This window comes from Amblyraja radiata, chromosome 18 (assembly GCF_010909765.2).
Source record: "Amblyraja radiata isolate CabotCenter1 chromosome 18, sAmbRad1.1.pri, whole genome shotgun sequence".
NCBI lineage: Eukaryota > Metazoa > Chordata > Chondrichthyes > Rajiformes > Rajidae > Amblyraja > Amblyraja radiata.
In genome coordinates this window covers 33,213,694-33,232,760 of record NC_045973.1, presented here as the reverse complement: position 1 = coordinate 33,232,760, position 19,067 = coordinate 33,213,694, and the positions used below count along the sequence as shown (strand labels likewise).

At 44.3% G+C, this 19,067-nt stretch overlaps 1 protein-coding gene across 2 annotated transcripts in view; it reads right to left on the bottom strand.

Moving 5' to 3' along the window:
• Window positions 1-19,067, bottom strand: part of sema3f (semaphorin 3F) — a 213,449-nt gene that overhangs the window by 20,040 nt on the left and 174,342 nt on the right. For both annotated transcript variants that reach the window (XM_033037079.1, XM_033037080.1), the window contains exons 8-9: window positions 16,311-16,447; window positions 14,758-14,872 (exon numbers count right to left, since the gene is read on the bottom strand). In XM_033037079.1, the coding sequence (XP_032892970.1) occupies window positions 14,758-14,872; window positions 16,311-16,447 (252 nt within the window). The remainder of the gene's footprint in view (window positions 1-14,757; window positions 14,873-16,310; window positions 16,448-19,067) is intronic.

The window sequence follows — 19,067 nt, the reverse complement described above, 5'->3', positions numbered from 1 at the left end:
TCCCTGAGCCGTGGAAAGCTGCTAAAGCAATGGCGCAGTGCTTTCCTGAATCCTACTGCCTTTGCGCCTATTCCTTTCCACGGACATGCAGCCAAGTGAACAAGTCCTTGACCTTCAGCTTGGCGCGTTAACCACCATTAAGTCAGAGAACGGAGAACAAAGTAAAAGCACTAAATAGCTGCCGTCAATAAATAATAAGGGCACATTAACCAAGTCCCTATCCCTCCGAGCCAATGTACTTTTGTGTACTTTATACAAGCTGAACTGATAATGATTCAGAACAATGCAGCTTTCTCTTAAAAAGTTAGACATTACGGAGTGTTAAACTGTTAAAACCACATCTATTCAATTAAGATCACGGATTGAGTTCTTAATAAGTCCTGAAACACTCATCAACACCAGGTTCAAGATAATATATATTTAGCATTGGGAGCAGGAATCACAGGTTCATTTTAAAACAAACGCTCGTGTTTAGTTTAGAGATACTACATGGAAAGAGGCCCTTCGGCCCACTGAGTCCACACTGACCATCAATCACCCATGTACACAAGTTCAATGTTATCCCACTTTCACACCCAATCCCTACACACAAGGGGCAATCCACGTCTTGGGGATGTGGGAGGAAACCGGAGCACCCGGAGGAAATCCGCTCGGTTACAGGGATAACATGCAAACCCCACACAGACAGCGCCCGAGGTCAGGATCGAACCCGGGTGTCTGGCGCTATGAGGCAGCAGCCCTACCAGTTGCCCCACTGTGCCACCCTAAGTTAAACGGGCATGACGAGGTTTTAACAAGCATTTTGAAGATTGGTAAAGAAGGGGAGAAACCGAGGAAGGGAATTCCAGAGTTAGAGGTTTGTCATCAGTTACCAATATTGGATCAATTAATTTCAGACTGTGACCATCATCATCTCCCAGTTAGGCCTCGTGTTTAATGTCAGCCTATCAGCCAGAGCTTGGTGAGACTTGAAGAGCTGGCAGGCTGCTGCCGTTCGGTTCGAAGGTTCAACGCAATATATTGATTCAACTGTGGTGCTGGTGTCAGCCCATGTCCGAGACTGTTAGCAAAGTGTGTGCTCAGTGACAAGGGAGTTCAAAGAAGATGTCAACACTCATACCCGATTACTCTGACCTGAACACATTGAATTAGTGGATTACTCTTCCACTATTTGTTTCCCAGGTCTGGACCCTATCATTTAGACGGCATATCTCTGGTTCTAATGAGTTTGCAATGCACCGCAACTGTGTAATCGCCTGTAGTATAACAAGGGGAAGGGAGACTTCTCCTTCAATGTTTTAACTATTCAAAGACAGCCCATTACATAAAAATAAATCTCCTTAATGGTTATCAGGTCTCCCGAGCCCTACAAACTAATCAAAAAACATGGGAAAAAGTTGCTGATAGGTTTATTGATTTTACATAACAATTCTTTGTTTGAACTACCCGTAACTCCCAGAACACAGAACTAATGAGTCTGGAACATGGACTGAGCCAAACATCTTAGTTAAGTTTATAGGACTTGATATTATAATCCCTGCTATAATTGGCACCTTCTAAATATCTTGAGTGGGGGTCGGGGTAAAGACTTCATTGGGGTCATCAGGTGGGCACCCTCCTTCTTTGGTGTTTCGTTGATAGGCCCACGGCACCTCCAGAGGGCTCAACAGCAACACCTGGCATTTCAGATGCGCTCCCCTCCATTTGACCCCTCTTGCTGGTCATTTTGCAGCCCAGTTGGAGTCCTTCCTCTTCAGCCACAGCCAGTTGCTGCTTCGCTCGGCAGCCTCTGACGGCGACCTCAGGAACCCCATTCCCTTCAGGAGTCTGGTTGTTGACATGGCTACAAACCCTCTACAACCAACCTCTACAGGGAGCACATGAGTACGCCAGCCGCGTTGTTCTGCCTCGGCTGCTAAGTCTGAATACTTCAGACATTTGCGTTCATGCGCTTCACCAACTGCAGCCTCCCAAGGCACAGTTAACTCCACGATGTACAGGGACTTCTGTGAGGTTGACCACAAGATCAGGTCCAGCCTGAGATTAGTTGTGATGATCTCTGGTGGATAGATGAGCTTCTGGTCTAGATCAGCCTGCATTTTCCAGTCCCGGGCAGTGTCCAGGAGGGTCAGTTCCTTTCTTGCAAATGGCTTCTCTGGAAGTTGTCCTGCCTTTACAAAAGGGGTGGTGTTCGAGAAACCTGGCGTTGGGGGAGGGAGGGCATTGGTGGTAGTTCTCCTTCCTTCCAAGGCAGTAACTGTCTTATGCTGGTGTTTAGCTTCCAGGCGAGTGTGAGTCCAAACCTCACCTGCCTGCCTTGTTCCGTTACAACACCGATCAGGTGACAATGAGATGGCCTGTGCTTCAATTATTGGGGCATTGTATAGCCTCACCTACTCTACCCTGCCTTAAACTGCTTGCATGTATCCACACAATCATCGAATCGATAAGTCCCAGACATAATGGAGGTCATGTGTAGGAAGTGCAGATGCTGGTTTACATTGAAGAAAGACACAAAATTGCCAACCCTAAACGTCACCCATTCCTTCTATCCAGAGATGCTGCCTGTCCCACTGAGTTACTCCAGCATTCTGTGTCCATCTCAATTCCTATATTCTGTCAATTGCATTGTAGAACAAGCATCATGATTATTCATGGCCACATTTACTTGAGGGGATGTATTTAATGTGATCACAAACTATCACACTCACTATTCAGTGTTCAAAAGGGAACTGCAGATGCTGGAATATCGAAGGTACACAAAATTGCTGGGGAAACTCAGCGGGTGCAGCAGCATCTATGGAGCGAAGGATTCACTCACTATTCACCCTGCTCTGTTCCATTCAAGGAATAAGTATTAAGGTTATATTTTAAACAAAATGTATCTCCTTGCACTTACATTCAACCCCATTATATATTGTGTGTACTTTTTACCAGAAAAACATAAGCGACATAGGAAAGGGGAATAGAAATTTCTAGAATCTGTCCCAACATTCACGACTACTCTGCTGCTTTACACCCTTGCATTTCATCGTTTGCTAATAAAATCTAGGAAACGCAGATTTTAAAGTGACACTTGACAGAAGCAATTCTTATTTATTGAATTGAAACATCTAATAATTCTATTTAGTGTAGACACATTTCACAAATTGAACGAGCTGGTTCTGAACTTTGGCATCTGGCCTGAAACTCCCCAGTCAACCTCTGTATAGCTTCCATCACCCCTGAGAATAAGGTACAAAGCCTCTTACTTTGGTACATCTGCCTATTTGGACACCTGTCTCTCTGGCCCTATGTCCAATGCATTGATGTTCATAGTGAACAGAAGCCCTCCCTCACCAGAACCCCATGGGACACCTCTTCCCACGTTCAACCAACTGGAAGTGATTTTCAAGCCTTCACAAAGGAAAATGCAAAGATTGTCCGCGGTGAATGGTTCCACTTTTCCAATTATGGCAATGAATGTATCAAGTGCTGTTACGTTAAACGCTGTTTTTGGAAAGGCCTTGCTGTCAGCTTTGACTCCCGTGAATGACCTTTGCAACAAAGCTCTTTTGGTCAAGAAGTTGTAGGACCTTGTGTTGGATATTGGATTGTACCTATGATTTCACACCGGGTCGCTATCAACCAGGCACCAGAATGGGAGGGAAATCAGTTTTGTATATTGCCATGTGTACCGAGGTACAGTGAAAAGCTTTTGTTACGTGTTAACCAGTCAGGGGGAAGACTATACATGATTACAATCGAGCGGTCCACAGTGTATCGATATGAGATAAAGGGGATAATGTTTAATGCAAGATGAAGTGCAGTAAAGTCAGGATATAATATACCGTGATATACCGTAGGCTATCTTTATCAGTAGAAGCACCTTCGAACTGTTATATATTTAAAGCACAATGCCATTGGGGTACAGTATATTGTCATCACACTAACACAAAAATGAGTATCTGAATACCAGGATAAATAAGGCGAAGGAAATAGGCAACGTTTCCGGTCGAGACCATTCTTCAGACTTCAGGGTCTGAAGAAGGGTCTCGACCTGAAACGTTGCCTATTTCCTGCGCTCTATAGATGCTGCCTCACCCGCTGAGTTTCTATAGAGCGAAGGAAATAGGCAACGTTTCAGGTTGAGACCCTTCTTCAGACCCTGAAGAAGGGTCTCGACCCGAAATGTTGCCTATTTCCTTCGCCTTATTTATCCTGGTATTCAGATACTCATTTTTGTGTTAGTGTGATGATAATATACTGTACCCCAATGGCATTGTGCTTTCTCCAGCATTTTTGTCTACCTTCGATTTTCCAGCATCTGCAGTTCCTTCTTAAGCAGGATAAATAAGGCCATATTTTAGAAATATATTAATACACAAGCTTCTTTGTGTAAGAAAGGAATTCATGTAAATTGTAAAGTCAGTGATCACGAAGAGCTTGTTAAAATTCAACTTAAAATTGCCGTAGCCACGAGGGCACTTCTTTCATTTATTCATGGGATGTGAACAAAGGTTTCAAGGCCAGTTTTTTTTCCTCAGTATTTTGTGTTCTCCAGAGATGCTGCCCGACCCATTGAGTTACTCCAGCATTTTGTATCTATCTTTGGTATGAACCAGCATTAGCAGTTCATTTTTTATCATAACAAGGCCTGTATTTGTTACTATCCTCAATTGTTTCATTTAGTTTAGTTTAGAAATAACGTGTGGAAACAGACCCTACAGTTCACCGTGGCCACACCGATCATACGTACACTAGTTCTATGGTATCTCATTTTCTCATCCTTACACATGAGGGGCAATTTACAGACACCAAATACCCCACAAACACGCACGTCCTTGGAAAGTAGGAGGAACCCACGTGATCACAGGGAGAATGTACAAACTCCATACAGACAGCACCCATGGTCAGTATTGAACCTGCGTCCCTGGAACTGTGAGGCAACAGCTCCTGAGCAGCTCCTACATTTGTCGTCTGTACAGATTAGCTACCATATTCCCTACATTACAACAGTGACCACACTTTACAAGTAATTAGCCCCAATCCCCCTGGTACAGTATATACTCAGACTGCAAATAGCCCTATGATGTAAGCAATTTACTGTTCCTTTAGCAAGCATTCACTGCTTTGCTTTTTGTTGTGTAGGCTATTGTTTCTCTCCTTGAACAGATTCTTTATCCCATTTTCCTGTCTGTTCTCATGGGTAACACCATGAAAGTGTAATTACTTGGATTTGACTGGAAATAAGAAATAAATTGGTTTTGCTCTCCAGCCAAGACAGGGAGACCACTGCAGGGGAGATCAGACCAGACCATGCCATAGGTTGGTTCAAATGACCAAACTATTCCTAAATTGACAATGTTCTCGAAACGAAGTGTCCATTTTGGGGAGTTCTCTCCCATGAGGCTTGGAATCATCACAACAGGCTAAAAAATCATGTTCCATCATAGTTCTGTTGCCGCAGAGGCTGCAGGGGTGATTTATGCTGAAACGCAGGGTTTGATTTTTTCCACAACATTTGTACAGGTGTGTTGCAAATGTACACTGGGTCGTTTTCCAGGAACCTTATTTTCCTTTCCCTTCATCCACTCCCGGATAATCATTATAGAGTCAAACGGCATGGAAACAGGCCCTTCGGCCCACCATGTCCATGCTGATCATCAATCACCCGTATCAGGGGCGTTGTTTATCCACCTCACCAAACCACAAGAAAAACAACTGTAAATATTAATACCATGACTGAAAAATTAATTCTACTTTTTTGATGCTGTGCTGAATAAATATTTATTTGAATAACACAAGATGGACACAAAAAGCTAGAGTAACTCAGCGGGACAGACAGCATCTCTGGAGAGAAGGAATAGGAGACATTTCGGGTCGAGACCTTTCTTCAGGCATTCCTTAATGGAGCATCATAACCATGGGAAATCCCTTCCCTCCCATTTTCTGTGCAAAGTTTATTTGATCATTCTCTTAGTTTAGTTTAAAGATACAGCATGGAGGCAGGTCCATTGGACCACCAAGTCCACAGAAGTTCCCTCACCCGTCAACATTAGTTCGATGTTGTCGCATTCTCTACACATTAGCAGCAATTTTACAGCTGACAATTAACCTACAATCCCGCAAGTCTTTGAGGTGGTCTCAGGAAGAACGTGCAAACTCCACACAGGCAGCACTCAAGATCGGGATCGAACCTGGGTCTATGGTGCTGTGGGGCAGTAGCTCTGCCATTGTGCCGTCTCATAGACTTATGAGACTGTATATGAAGACTGACACTATGCCTAATGTACTCTGAAACAAAAAAACAAACTGCTGGAGGAACTCGGTGGATCAGACAGCCTCTGTAGATGGACATGGTCAGATAATGTTTCGGGTCTGGACCCTTTTGCAGATTGACTCCTAAACTAAGGAAGTTCGGACTGTCTCCAAAGACTCACCACATTCTACAGATGCGCCATAGAAAGCATCCTATCAGCATGCACCACAACCTATTGGGCAACTGCTCTGCTCAATATCAAGTCCAATACTCAAATGTAAAATTCTGTAACAAACTGATCATACATTGGAGGTGCGGACTAGTAAATGCAATCAAACTCCTGCCTACTATCCGTTTCCATTTGAACTCTAGCCAAGCCACAGCGGTGTAAAATGGTGGGTTAGCTTCATGTTTCTGGTGGTTTTTGTTTTGTCTATGTAGTTGAGCAGGCCATTAAATAAGCTGTCTGACTAAAATCTGCAAATGGATTCATATTTTATCTGCATTGATGTACAAATCCTGATCATAGCAGAACTTTTCTTGGCAAAGCTGCATGGGCTGACAAGGACCTAATAACATAAGACATACGGGCCTATTTTCCAGTAATAAATCAAGAATTCACCTTTGACACGATCAAGTAACATGTGCAGACTCAATGTCTAAAGCAAGAAATCAAATTTGTCAACTAGTCACACTTCCGACAGGGATTAGTTCTTTATCTGACTATCTCGCTGTTCCATTTTGTGCACAAACATGGCTTATTCAAAGTGCCAAACCATGAACATAGGAGGGGGGGGGGAACGGAAGACCGTCGAGCAATATGACGTGAAGTAATTTTTATTTTCTCGACGAGCTTATTTATTTAACGTGTCAGGATAAGGGGCCTGTTGAAAGTTGGGCGCCAAGGCATCCGGGTGTGCCAGTCATGGCAAGTTGCTGAGGGGTTGGGAATGAGCTGGCAGCATTCCCAGCTCGCAGCCAGGAAGGATGAATGTTGTCCCTGAGGGAATGGTCCACCCTTTGTTTGTCTGTTTCCTCAACGAGTTGAGCTGAGTTCTGTCTAGAGATACAGAGTGGAAATAGACCCTTTGGCCCACTGTGTCCACGCCGACCAACGATCACCCGTACACTAGTTACGTGTTATTCCAGTTTTGCATCCTACACACCAGGGGCAATTTTCAGAAGCCAATTAACCTACAAACGTGCAAGTCTATGAAGTGTGGGAGGAAACTGGAGCACCAGGAGAAAACCCACACGGTCACGAGATGAACATACAAACTCCATGCAGACAGCAAAAACCAAATTAAATTCAAACTTGGGTCTCTGGCGCTGTAAGGCAGCAACTCTACCAGCTGTGCCACAGTAGAATTTGAGATTAAGAATGGAGCGACTGGGCTTGTATACACTGGAATTTAGAAGGATGAGAGGGTATCTTGTTGAAACATACAAGATTATTAAGGGATTGGACATGCTGGAGGCAGGAAACATGTTCCCTATGTTGGGGGAGTCCAGAACCAGGCGCCACAGTTTAAGAATAAGGGGTAGGCCATTTCGAATGATGAGGAAAAACCTTTTCACCCAGAGAGTTGTGAATCTGTGGAATTCCGCTGCCTCAGAATACAATGGAGGCCAATTCTCTGGATACTTTCAAGAGCGAGCTAGATTACTATTTTACTATTTTACTATCTTTAGTTTTTTTTGCTAGAGATATTGGGCGGAAACAGGTCCTTCGGCCCATCGAGTCTGCGCCGACCATCGACAATCCCGTACATTAACACTGTTCTACACACACTAGGGACAATTTACACATACACCAAACCAATTAACCTGCATACATATAATAACATATATAACATATAACAATTACAGCACGGAAACAGGCCATCTCGACCCCTCTAGTCCGTGCCGAACACATAATCTCCCCTAGTCCCATATACCTGCGCTCAGACCATAACCCTCCATTCCTTTCCCATCCATATAACTATCCAATTTATTTTAAATGATAAAAACGAACCTGCCTCCACCACCTTCACTGGAAGCTCATTCCACACAGCTACCACTCTCTGAGTAAAGAAGTTCCCCCTCATGTTACCCCTAAACTTCAGTCCCTTAATTCTCAAGTCATGTCCCCTTGTTTGAATCTTCCCTACTCTCAGTGGGAAAAGCTTTTCCACGTCAACTCTGTCTATCCCTCTCATCATTTTAAAAACCTCTATCAAGTCCCCCCTTAACCTTCTGCGCTCCAAAGAATAAAGCCCTAACTTGTTCAACCTTTCTCTGTAACGGCTTTGGAGTGCGGGAGGAAACCGAAGATCTCAGAGAAAACCCACGCAGTCACGGGGTGAAGGTACAAACTCCGAACAGACAGCACCTGTAGTCGGGATCGAACCTGGGCCTCCAACGCTACCGCTGCGCCACCGTGCCGCCCTGAAAAATCTCGCAAAGTCTTTCTGCTTGGTTTTGGCTTTCTCTCACTCTGACACAAGATGCTGCTGGAAGATCACACTCAGCAATATCACTGTGTACATTTTAATTGGAGTTTCACTCTGCACAAACCAGGAAGATTGAGGGGACTCGAGAGATTGCAGTGTGATTTATTCCAGACTATGAGGCCTCCTGCAGTGGACTATCTGTATGTGTTCTCCCTGGGTTGGGAATCTCCACAGTCAAGACCAGACGGTGGAAAATGAGAGTGATGTGTGTTCGATGTTCCCATTAGCTGTCTGTTTTGCAATACACACAGAAACTAAATATTATCATTAGTTTAATGGATAATGACAGAAAACAAAAAAAGTCATCACCTTAATTGTTGAACACTTTGCAGATACTTTACTTATTCCAAATCAGTGCAATGCTTCAACATAAATCTGGCAGGGGTATTATTTTCCTGCTTTTTAAAAAAAAAAGTAAATATGCCACTGGGAAATTAACTGCAGCTATTTAGAAGTAAAGTGTTGTTTGACTGGCACAAAGTAATCCCCAGGCAATCACATTGAGCAGAGCGGTACCTGGTCCCTATCAATTGCTGGAGGTCTTTTAATTCCTCTGCATGTTTTCAGTGGATGAGATGACCCAGCTGGTGAGAGGGTCAAGGAAGGGATGGAGGCAAGTCAGGGCAGGTTGGGGGTAGGGGAGGAGGGTGGCTGCAAACAAATCTGTCACAGTGGTGCAGCGGTAGAGTTGCTGCCAGAGACCCAGGTTTGATCCTGACTACGGGTGCTGTCTGTACGGAGTTTGTACGTTCTCCACATGACCGGGTGGGTTTTCTCTGGGAGATCCGGTTTCCTCCCACATTCCAAAACGTACAGGTTTGTAGGTTAATTGGTTTCGGTAAAATAATTGATTTTTCCTGGCGTGGAGGATAGTGCCAGTGTACGGGATGATCGCTGGTCGGTGCGGACTCAGTGGGATGAAGGGAATGTTTCCGCACTGTATCTGTAAAGTTACAGAAGGCTGTGGAGGCCAAATCAATGTACATTTTTAAGGCGGATTCTTGATTAGTACGGGTGTCAGGGATTATGCGGAAAAAGTAGGAGAATAGATAGATCAGCCATGATTGAATGGCGAAGTAGATGGGCTGAATGGTCTCATTCTGTTCCTATAACTTATGAACTTACTACCAACATAAACATTCAATGTAGTCACAAGGAACTGCAGATGCTGGAATACAGCGTACAGCACAAAGTACTGGAGTATCTCAGTGGGTCAGGCAGCATCTCCGGATGACATGGATAGGCAACGTCTCAGGTTGGGACTCTTCAGACACTTAATCTAAAGTCTAAACTACGGGACGGGGAGCTGTAGAGAAACACGGGCCAGTTGACCCCCTCGCACCGCAGAAGTAAAATCAAATACTTCCTGTCAACATGCCGGCTAATGAGATCCTTCATTAGGGACACTCTGGTTACAGAACGGAAGAGGAACATGGGATGTGTGAGAGGCCTCCGAGAGCATTCATCGCAGACCCAGCAAAGGCATCACTCCTCGACACCCCCGAGGCTGGCAATGGGCCCAGACTCTCTAATGTTTTAATCTACAACAACCGAGCCGCCAATGGCATCCCCTCACTCAATAATCTTCACATCGTTTCTGAAGGAGAATTTAAAAGAAGCCTCTGATTTCATGGAATTAAGTTTTGTTGCTAATAAACTGACTGTTTTTAAATGGATTGCTATTGGATTTATTGAAATGCTTTGCTGTTTCTGGAGTGGGGGGGGGGGGGGGGGGGGGAGGGGAATCTTTTGATACTTTCCAGGAGTTCAAGGCGAGGCCTGATGCCCTCGTTGTAATGAGAAGTGAATTATTTCTTTCCCTCCCACTGACATTTTGATGTCATTAATTCTGTTGCGTTGCAGATGGTTTAGAGCATAACCTGTACCATTCTGTGACACCTCCCTCAAACAGTTCCCAGTCGTAGGAAACCAGATGGACCCGTTCCATCTCATTGAGTCATATTTATCTCTCATTTCTAAATTTTGTGTGACTCTCATGGAAGCGATATAGTGAACCCCTAGTTTTAAACACAAAACGGAATATAAAACATACAAAACCAGGAATGATTGAGGTAACATATGATGAGCGTTTGAAGGCACTGGGGGGGGGGGATGAGGGGGAACCTCGTTGAAACTTACCGAATAGTGACAAGCCTGGATAGAGCGGATGTGGAGAGGATGTTTCCACTAGTGGGAGAGTCTAGGACCAGAGCCCATAGCCTCAGAATAAAATGAAGTACCTTTAGAAAGGAGATGAGGAGGAATTTCTTTAGTCAGAGGGTGGTGAATCGGTGGAATTCATTGCCAAAGATGGCTGTGGAGGCCAAGTCATTGGGTATTTTTTAAGATGACAGATTCTTAATTAGTACGGGTGTCAGAGGTTATGGGGAGAAGGCAGGAGAATGGGGTTGAGAGGGAAGGATAAATCAGCCAAGATTGAATGCCGTGGTAAATCTGATGGGACGAATGGCCTACTTCTGCTCCTATACCTTATGGACATAAATTGCTCACACTGCTCCTTTAATGATTTCCAGGGGTCCAAAGTACTTTGGCCTTATACAACATAGAACATAGAACAGGCCCTTCGGCCCACAATGTCTGTGCTGAACATAATGCCAAGACCAATTCTAATCCATATCCTTCCCTTACTTTCGTATGCATATGCCTATCCAAAAGATTCTTAAAGGCCACTATTGTATCTGGCTCAACCTCCACCCACAACTCTTGTCATTGTTGTAATGTAGGCAATAGATTAATGCCTTACCATGGTGATTAGATAAACTGTTAGCAGTAATGATGATTTAGGGTTAAACATATAAAATTATTAAGGGATTGGACAGGCTAGATGCAGGAAACAATGTTCCCGAGGGATTCAAGAAACAGGGGTCACAGTTTAGGAATAAGGGGTTGGCCATTTAGGACTGAGATGCAGAAACACTTTTTCACCCAGAGAGTTGTGAATCTGTGGAATCCTCTGCCACAGATGGCAGCGGAGGCCAATTCACTGGATGTTTTCAAGAGATATAGCTCTTAGGGCTAACAGAATCAAGGGATATGGGGAGAAAGCAGGAACAGGGTACTGATTTAGGATGTTTAAGAAGGAACTGCAGATGCTGGAAAATCGAAGGTAGACAAAAATGCTGGAGAAACTCAGCGGGTGAGGCAGCATCTATGGAGCGAAGGAAATAGGCAACGTTTCGGGCCAAAACCCTTCTTCTGAAGAAGTGTTTCGGCCCGAAACATTGGTGATTTGGTGATTTTGTGCTATGGTGGGGGGTGTGTTACCATGGTTTGGTTTTATATCGTGTTCGTAATTAAATAAATTATTTTTGATACAAAATATAACCATGCACATTCTTAGGATGTGGAAAGACTACAGAGGACCTAGAGGAAACCCATGTAGTCTCAGAGTCTGGTGGGGACACTCCTCAAACAGGGGAAGGGATATCACCCCAGGAGGCCACATGAGCAGCATGGGTATTTGGTTTTGCTTAATGTTAGTTGCGAACAATACTGGGTTAAATAATATCCTTAAATTAATATATAGATGCTGAAAATGCCTGAAGAGTTTTTGCACGGTTTTGGTTTTGTAAATATATTTATTCTGAATATACCTGTAGTTTAAAAGAAAATGTGGTCTCATAGGGAATGTGAAAACCCCACACAGGCAGCCCTTAAGTCAGGGGTCACTGGAGATATGAGACAGCAGCTCTATTATCTGTGCAGAATTGGGTATGTTTAGTTCACCCATACACTAGCCCTATCCTACACACTTGGGACAATTTACAGAAGCAAATTAACCTACAAACCTGCATATCTTTGGAGTGTGGAAGGAAACTGGAGCACCTGGAGAAGACCCATGCGGTCCCGTACAGAGAGCACCGTAGTCAGGATCGAACCCAGGTCTCTGGCTCTGTAAGACAGCAACTCTACCACTGCGCCACTATGCCGCCTCTACATACAGGATGAGGGTACATGACCAATCACTGGCTACACTGAGCTAAGATGCATACTCAAGTAGAGTGCATTCTGGACCTGAGTGCATCTTTGGGCCATTGCTCGGTCATATTCATGGTCCATCTGCACTTCACGCTGCCTCAGCAAGGCCACCCGTGTAATCGTGGACCAGTGTCACCCTGGTCACTCCCTCTTCTCCCCTCTCCCATCAGGCACGAAGTGCAGAAGCTTGAAAACACACACCTCCAGATTCAGGGACAGTTTCTTCCCAGCTGTTATCAGCAACTGAATGTTCCTCTCATCAGCTAGAGAATGGTCCTGACCTCCCACCTAACCGATTGGAGACCTTTGAACCATCTTTAATTGGACTTTATCTTGCACTAAATGTCGTACCCTTTATCCTTTATCTGAACACTGTGGATGGTTTGATTGTAATCATGTGTCAGGCAGTACAGCGGTAGAGTTGCTGCCTTACAGCGCCAGTGGCTTGGATTCGATCTTGACTATGAATTCTGTTTGGACGGAGTTTGTATGTTCCCCATACGACTGCATGGGTTTTCTCCGGGTGCTCCGGTTTCCTCCCACATTCCAAAGACGTACATGTTTGTAGGTTGATTAGTTTCGGTAATAATTGTAAATTGTCCCTCGTGTGTAGGATAGAGTTAGTGTACCGATGTGGTCGTTGGTTGGCATGGAATCAGTGGGCTGAAAGGCCTATTTCCATGTTGTATCTCTAAATTTAAAGTCTAAAGTCTAGTCTTTGACTGGTTAGCACGCAAACAAAAGCTCTTTACTGTACAGCTGACAATAATAAACTAGACTAAACTAAACATGGCACGGACTGAACCACAGTGTTAACTGAGTCAAGGCACCTGACAGACTATGGAAATACTGGTGGTTCTTCTGCCCCACGGACTCACTGTGTAATATATCTGGACAGACTGACTGAACAAGCAATTCTCCTCAAAACCCACAGCAACCCCTCGGCTGAAACCCAGCACTATTACTCTTCACTTATGCATCATTACCCAATCTCTACTTAGGACTTCTCCTTGACTTTGATTGAAAGCCTAACATGTGGAAACCATCTCTGTTTAGAAGTAGCTGTGACCTTTAACAAAGGGGCTTACGATTTTATGGTGCAGGCAATGGCCATTTGTAGCGGAGTACCCAGAATGGAGAGACAGAGAACAGATAACAGCCAGTACATCCTCCCACTGCACCATCAAGTGGAAATTAACTCGATAACCTCCTCCTAAAATCTTCCAAGTTCATCTTGAGCAGGGGGAAGAAGAGCATTAGGAATTAGGGGGTGAATTAAGGTTAAGAAAGAAGTTTAGAAGTGATCCGAGGAAAATTGTCTCTCGCAAAGGGTGATTGATATCTGGAACATGTTGCATGATATAAGCAGTTTGAGAGCTCCAACAGAGGGCGTTCTTCATGTAATTAGTGGCTGGTGGAGACAGATAGTTTCACAGCATTTAAAAAAATATCTGAACTGGTATATGAATTGCCAAGAATCTTTAAACTGAATTAGAAAACATATAGAGTCACTGGGCACTGAAGGAGGCCATTCAGCCCTCTCTCTTTATGATGGCACTTCAATAGAGTTATCCAACCGGTTCCATCTCATTGAGTCATGGAGTAATTCAGCAAGTAAACAGGCCCTTTGGTCCAATTTACTCATGCCAACCAACATGCCCCAACTACACTAGTCCCACCTGTCTGCATTTGGCCCATATCCCTCTGAACCTATCTTATCCATGTACCTGTCCAAATGTTTTTTGAATGTTGTGATAGTACCTGCCTCTACTGCCTCCCACGGCAGCTCGTTCCATACACCTACCACCCTTTGTGTAAATCTATGGCTATGAATTCCAAGCCAGAGCCTGCTTGCAAATCCTCATTATTGCCACTAGATGCTGCTGAAATGAGAGTGCTAACAGATTGTGCTGTGAAAACAGAGAGTGCTAACAGAAACACTCTTCCATCAGCCCGGCAACCTTTAACACAATAAAATGAGCCATGGCCTCTGTTGACCATTAACTGGTAATTTGCAACACTTACGGAGTTCATCAAAGTGCGTTTCGATTCCATCAGGGCCTGGTACTGAGCAGATGAGCCGGGCTTTGAGGAATGTGCTCCATTTATTGACAAGGCAGCAGTGACCCCCATCATCATTCTGTAAAAGAAAGGGATTTAAGTGGTAGGAACTGACAATTCCAACTTGTTCACCTTTTACTCTCCATGTGGGGAGTGGCAACAAGATTATTGACTAATCAAGGCAATCATTCTCAGTCAATTTTCATTCATTAGACCTGGACACTAGTTTAGTTTAGAGATACAGTGTGGAAGCAGGCCCTTCGGCCCACTGAGTCTGTGCCGACCATAGATCACCCATACACTAGTTCTATCCTACACACTAGGGGTAAATTCTCAGAAGCCAATTAACCTACAAGACTTTATGTCTTTAGAGTGTGGGAGGAAACCGGAGCACCCGGAGAAAACCCACGCAGTCACTGGGAGAACGTACAAACTCCGAAGAGAGAGTACCCGTAGTCAGGATCGAACCGGGGTCTCTGGCGCTGTAGATTTATGCATGTGCTGAGCGAGGTATCCTTATCCATGAAAGATCCTTTTAATTTCTTGGTCCCTTTGCAAACTTTAATCTATGAAAACATACAAACCAAATAGAGTGTCTAACGAAGACACATGGAACTGCAGATGTTGGTTTACAAAAAAAAAGATACATAGTGGTGGAGTTTACAACAGTTTAGGCAGCATCTCCAGTGATGTTTCGGGTCCGGACACTTCACCAAACTGGTCCGGACCCGAAACGTCTCCTATGCATGTTCTCCAGAGATGTTGCCTGACCTCCTAAGTTACTCCAGCACTTTGTGTCTCTTAGATTGTCCAATTAATGATCTCATTGGTGTTTCTGGGACCTTGTTGGGTTCTGATTCACAGACAATTTGCCTACATCTGTGCCCACACTTCCAAAAAATTGATGAGTTGCTTCCGAGGTATGTTGGAATATCCAGGGGCACACACACAAGATACAGACACTCCCCAACTTACATAGGATTGCGTTCCGTAAACCCTTACGTAAAACAGATTATATGTACGTCGTAATCACCAGCCCCATCCCCTGCCTGAAATAACTCACAGTCTAAACCCGAACCGTCACCTATCCGTGTTCTCCAGAGATACTGTCCGATCCGCTGCCTGCCTGGCGCCACTGAGAGTATTAACTCTCTCTCAATGGCGTCTGGCTGTGCCTAGGGCCCCTACTGCAGTGCACGTTCTTCTGGGTAAGCACGGCCGCCATTACCAGCTTGTTTCCGATGTAAACTTGAGTGATCGTACAGTGAACGGCGCACAGAATTGTTTACGTATGTGTGAGTTTACATGAGTCGTCTATCGTGTAAGTTGAGGAGTGTCTATATAGTTAAGTTACTTATTTGCTTTCCAGTAGTTTAAATCAGTATATTTTTACCACCTGTCTCCATAAAAGAACAAATAAAACAGGTTTATAGATATAGCTTGTGCTTTATAAGGTGCCTGATAATCTGCCTGACGGCATTTTAGCTGTTGCTCAGAAGGTAGACCATCGCACGTACCAGGCAGATCCTTCCTATTCTCGAGTGGACGGCTGAGTTGCCAGAGTCGATTGACTTCTCTCGGAAGAAAAAGTAAAGTTTATCGTCATTCTTTTCGCCGCTATCTGGGATCAACTGGGCTCGGATGAACGCTGGATCTGAAATGAGCAGAAGAGGAAGACACACAATGAATGCTGCTTCACAAACAAATCACACTTCATAATAACCTGCCTCCTGGTTAATAGCTGCGGCTCAATTGGTGGCAACCTCACCTCTGAGTCAGAGTGTTGGCGCCGTTATGTTCCACTTCTGACGTAGAAGCAGTGGACAAGATAAGGGTCAAAAACTGCAATTCCAAGGGAGTGCTGTACTGGAAATAATTGACATTATACAGAAGTAAAACTCAAAGTGCTGGAGGAATTCAAAAGGTCAGGCAGCATCTCTGGAGGACTGGATAGGTGGTATTTTGGTTTGAGATCCTTCTTTAGACTGACTGGTTACGAAAGCCGGTTATGGGGCTGAAAATTACCCATGAATCAGCCCATGACCGTACTATGTCTTTTTCGCCGAGTGGTCTATCTTGCTTGCTATAGGATCTTCGGATAAAAGCACTAATCACTGGAATGCATCCCACTAACACCATTTTGGAAACAGGTGGGATCCTGAGCAAAAATTAAACTGATAATGAGGTGCAAATTGGGACCTTCAAGAAACCTGGTCCATCGTGGGTTAACCCTCCCCACCATCAAAAGCATCTACATGAGGCAATGCCTCAAGGTAGCATTAACCATCAAAGATCCCCACTATTCGGGCCATGTCCTCTTCTCGTTGCTACCATCAGGCAGGAGCTACAGAAGCCTGAAGTTGCACACGACCTGGTTCAGGAATGGCTACTTTCCTACAACTATCGTTCTTGGACCAACCTGCACAATCCTAATGTGTAAGAATAAAGTGCAGATGCTGGTTTAAATCGAAGATAGACACAAAAAGCTGGAGTAACTCAGTGGGACAGGCAGCATCTCTGTAGAGAAGGAATTTGAAAACCATGTATCATTTTCCTTCCACTTCACAATTATGCGCCACTTTGTGTTGGTCTATCACATAAAATCCCAATAAAATACATTTACGTTTGTGGTTGTAATGTGACAAAATGTGGAAAAGTTCAAGGGGTATGAATACTTTTGCAAGCCACTGTAGATAGAGGAATGGCTAGAGAGAAAGATAGAACTGTATGAAAGGATGGGTAGAGATGGAAGAGCAAGCTAAATGATAGACCAAGGTAGATGGGTGTTGACGAACACAAAAGACATTGTTTCTTGCTTGATGCACCTGACAGCAGTGCCTTCCTTTCCTCATTAATCTGTCTGCTTTGCATCATGACGTATTATAGACAATTAGGTTGAGACACAGTGGATAATTGGCCACTGATGCGTTAACAAAGGAGTGGGGTGGGGGAAGTCTACCACGGTAGACAAAGCTGCAGTGAAGTTTCCTTTGTGTATATCAGTGCATCAGCATGCCGTTTAGTTTAGAGATTTGGCATGGAAACATAGAACTATTTTGAACAGGTGATCGATGCCCATTGAGTTCACACTGACCATCGATCACCTGTTCAAAAGAGTTCCATGTTTTCCTACTTAATATCCCACCATTTCCAGCATATCAATGTGCGAATCTTAAAATACCGCCATGATATCTGCCTCCACCATCACATCTGAAAGTGCGTTCCAGGCATCGACCACTCTCTCGGTAAAATCTTGCCCCACGCATTTCCTTTAAACTTGACCTCTCTCATGTTACAGCTATACTTTTTAGTCTTTGACATTTCCACCCTGGGAAAGATGTTTGGACCACCTAGCCCATCTGTGCCCCTCATAGGTTTATATACTTCCATCAGATCTCCCCTCAGCCTCCGACGCTCCAGAAAAAACACTCCAAGTTCGTCCAACCTCACCTTATAGTAGATACCCTCTAATCCAGGCAGCATTCTGATAAACCTCTTCTGTACCCTCGCCAAGCTCCATATCCTACCTGTAATGGGCCAACCAGAACTGCACACAATACTGTGAATACAGCCTAACCAAAGCTGTAATATGACCTTCTCACTCTCAGACACAATGTCACAAACTATGAAGACAAGTATACCACTTGCCTTCTTCCCCAATCTCTCTACTGGTGTTGCCACTTTCAGGGAGCTATGGACATGGGCCCACAAGATCCCGCTGTACATCAATATTCATAAATACTTCTGTAATTGTCACCACACATAGTCCCAAGAGCGATATTTTAAATCACTCGGGAACTGTGGCCAGACGAACAGTTATTAGCCATGCGATGGAGATTTTGCTGAGTCATTTCAGAGGGCAGTTGTGAGTTAACCATGCAGATCCAGACTCACACACAGGGTCTGACCCAAGTAAGGCTGGCATTTTCCGTCCTTAAATGAAAGTGAACAAGACATTTTTATATTTTTTAATCTAGACTCCATCTACAATCCTTGCGTTCTAGCTGTGGTTTTAAGTCACTGCATTTAGTAGTTTAGTTTAGTTCAGTTTAGAGATGCAGCACGGAAACAGGCCCTTCGGCCCACAGTCCATGCTGACCGGCGATCACACTAGGGAAAATTTCCAATTTTTACCGAAGCTAATTAACCTACAAACCTGTACGTCTTTGGAGTATGGGAGGAAACCGGAGCACCTGGGGAAAACCCACACGGCCAAGGGGAGAACGTATAAACATACACGTCTCTGGCGCTGCAAGGCAACAACTCTACCGCTG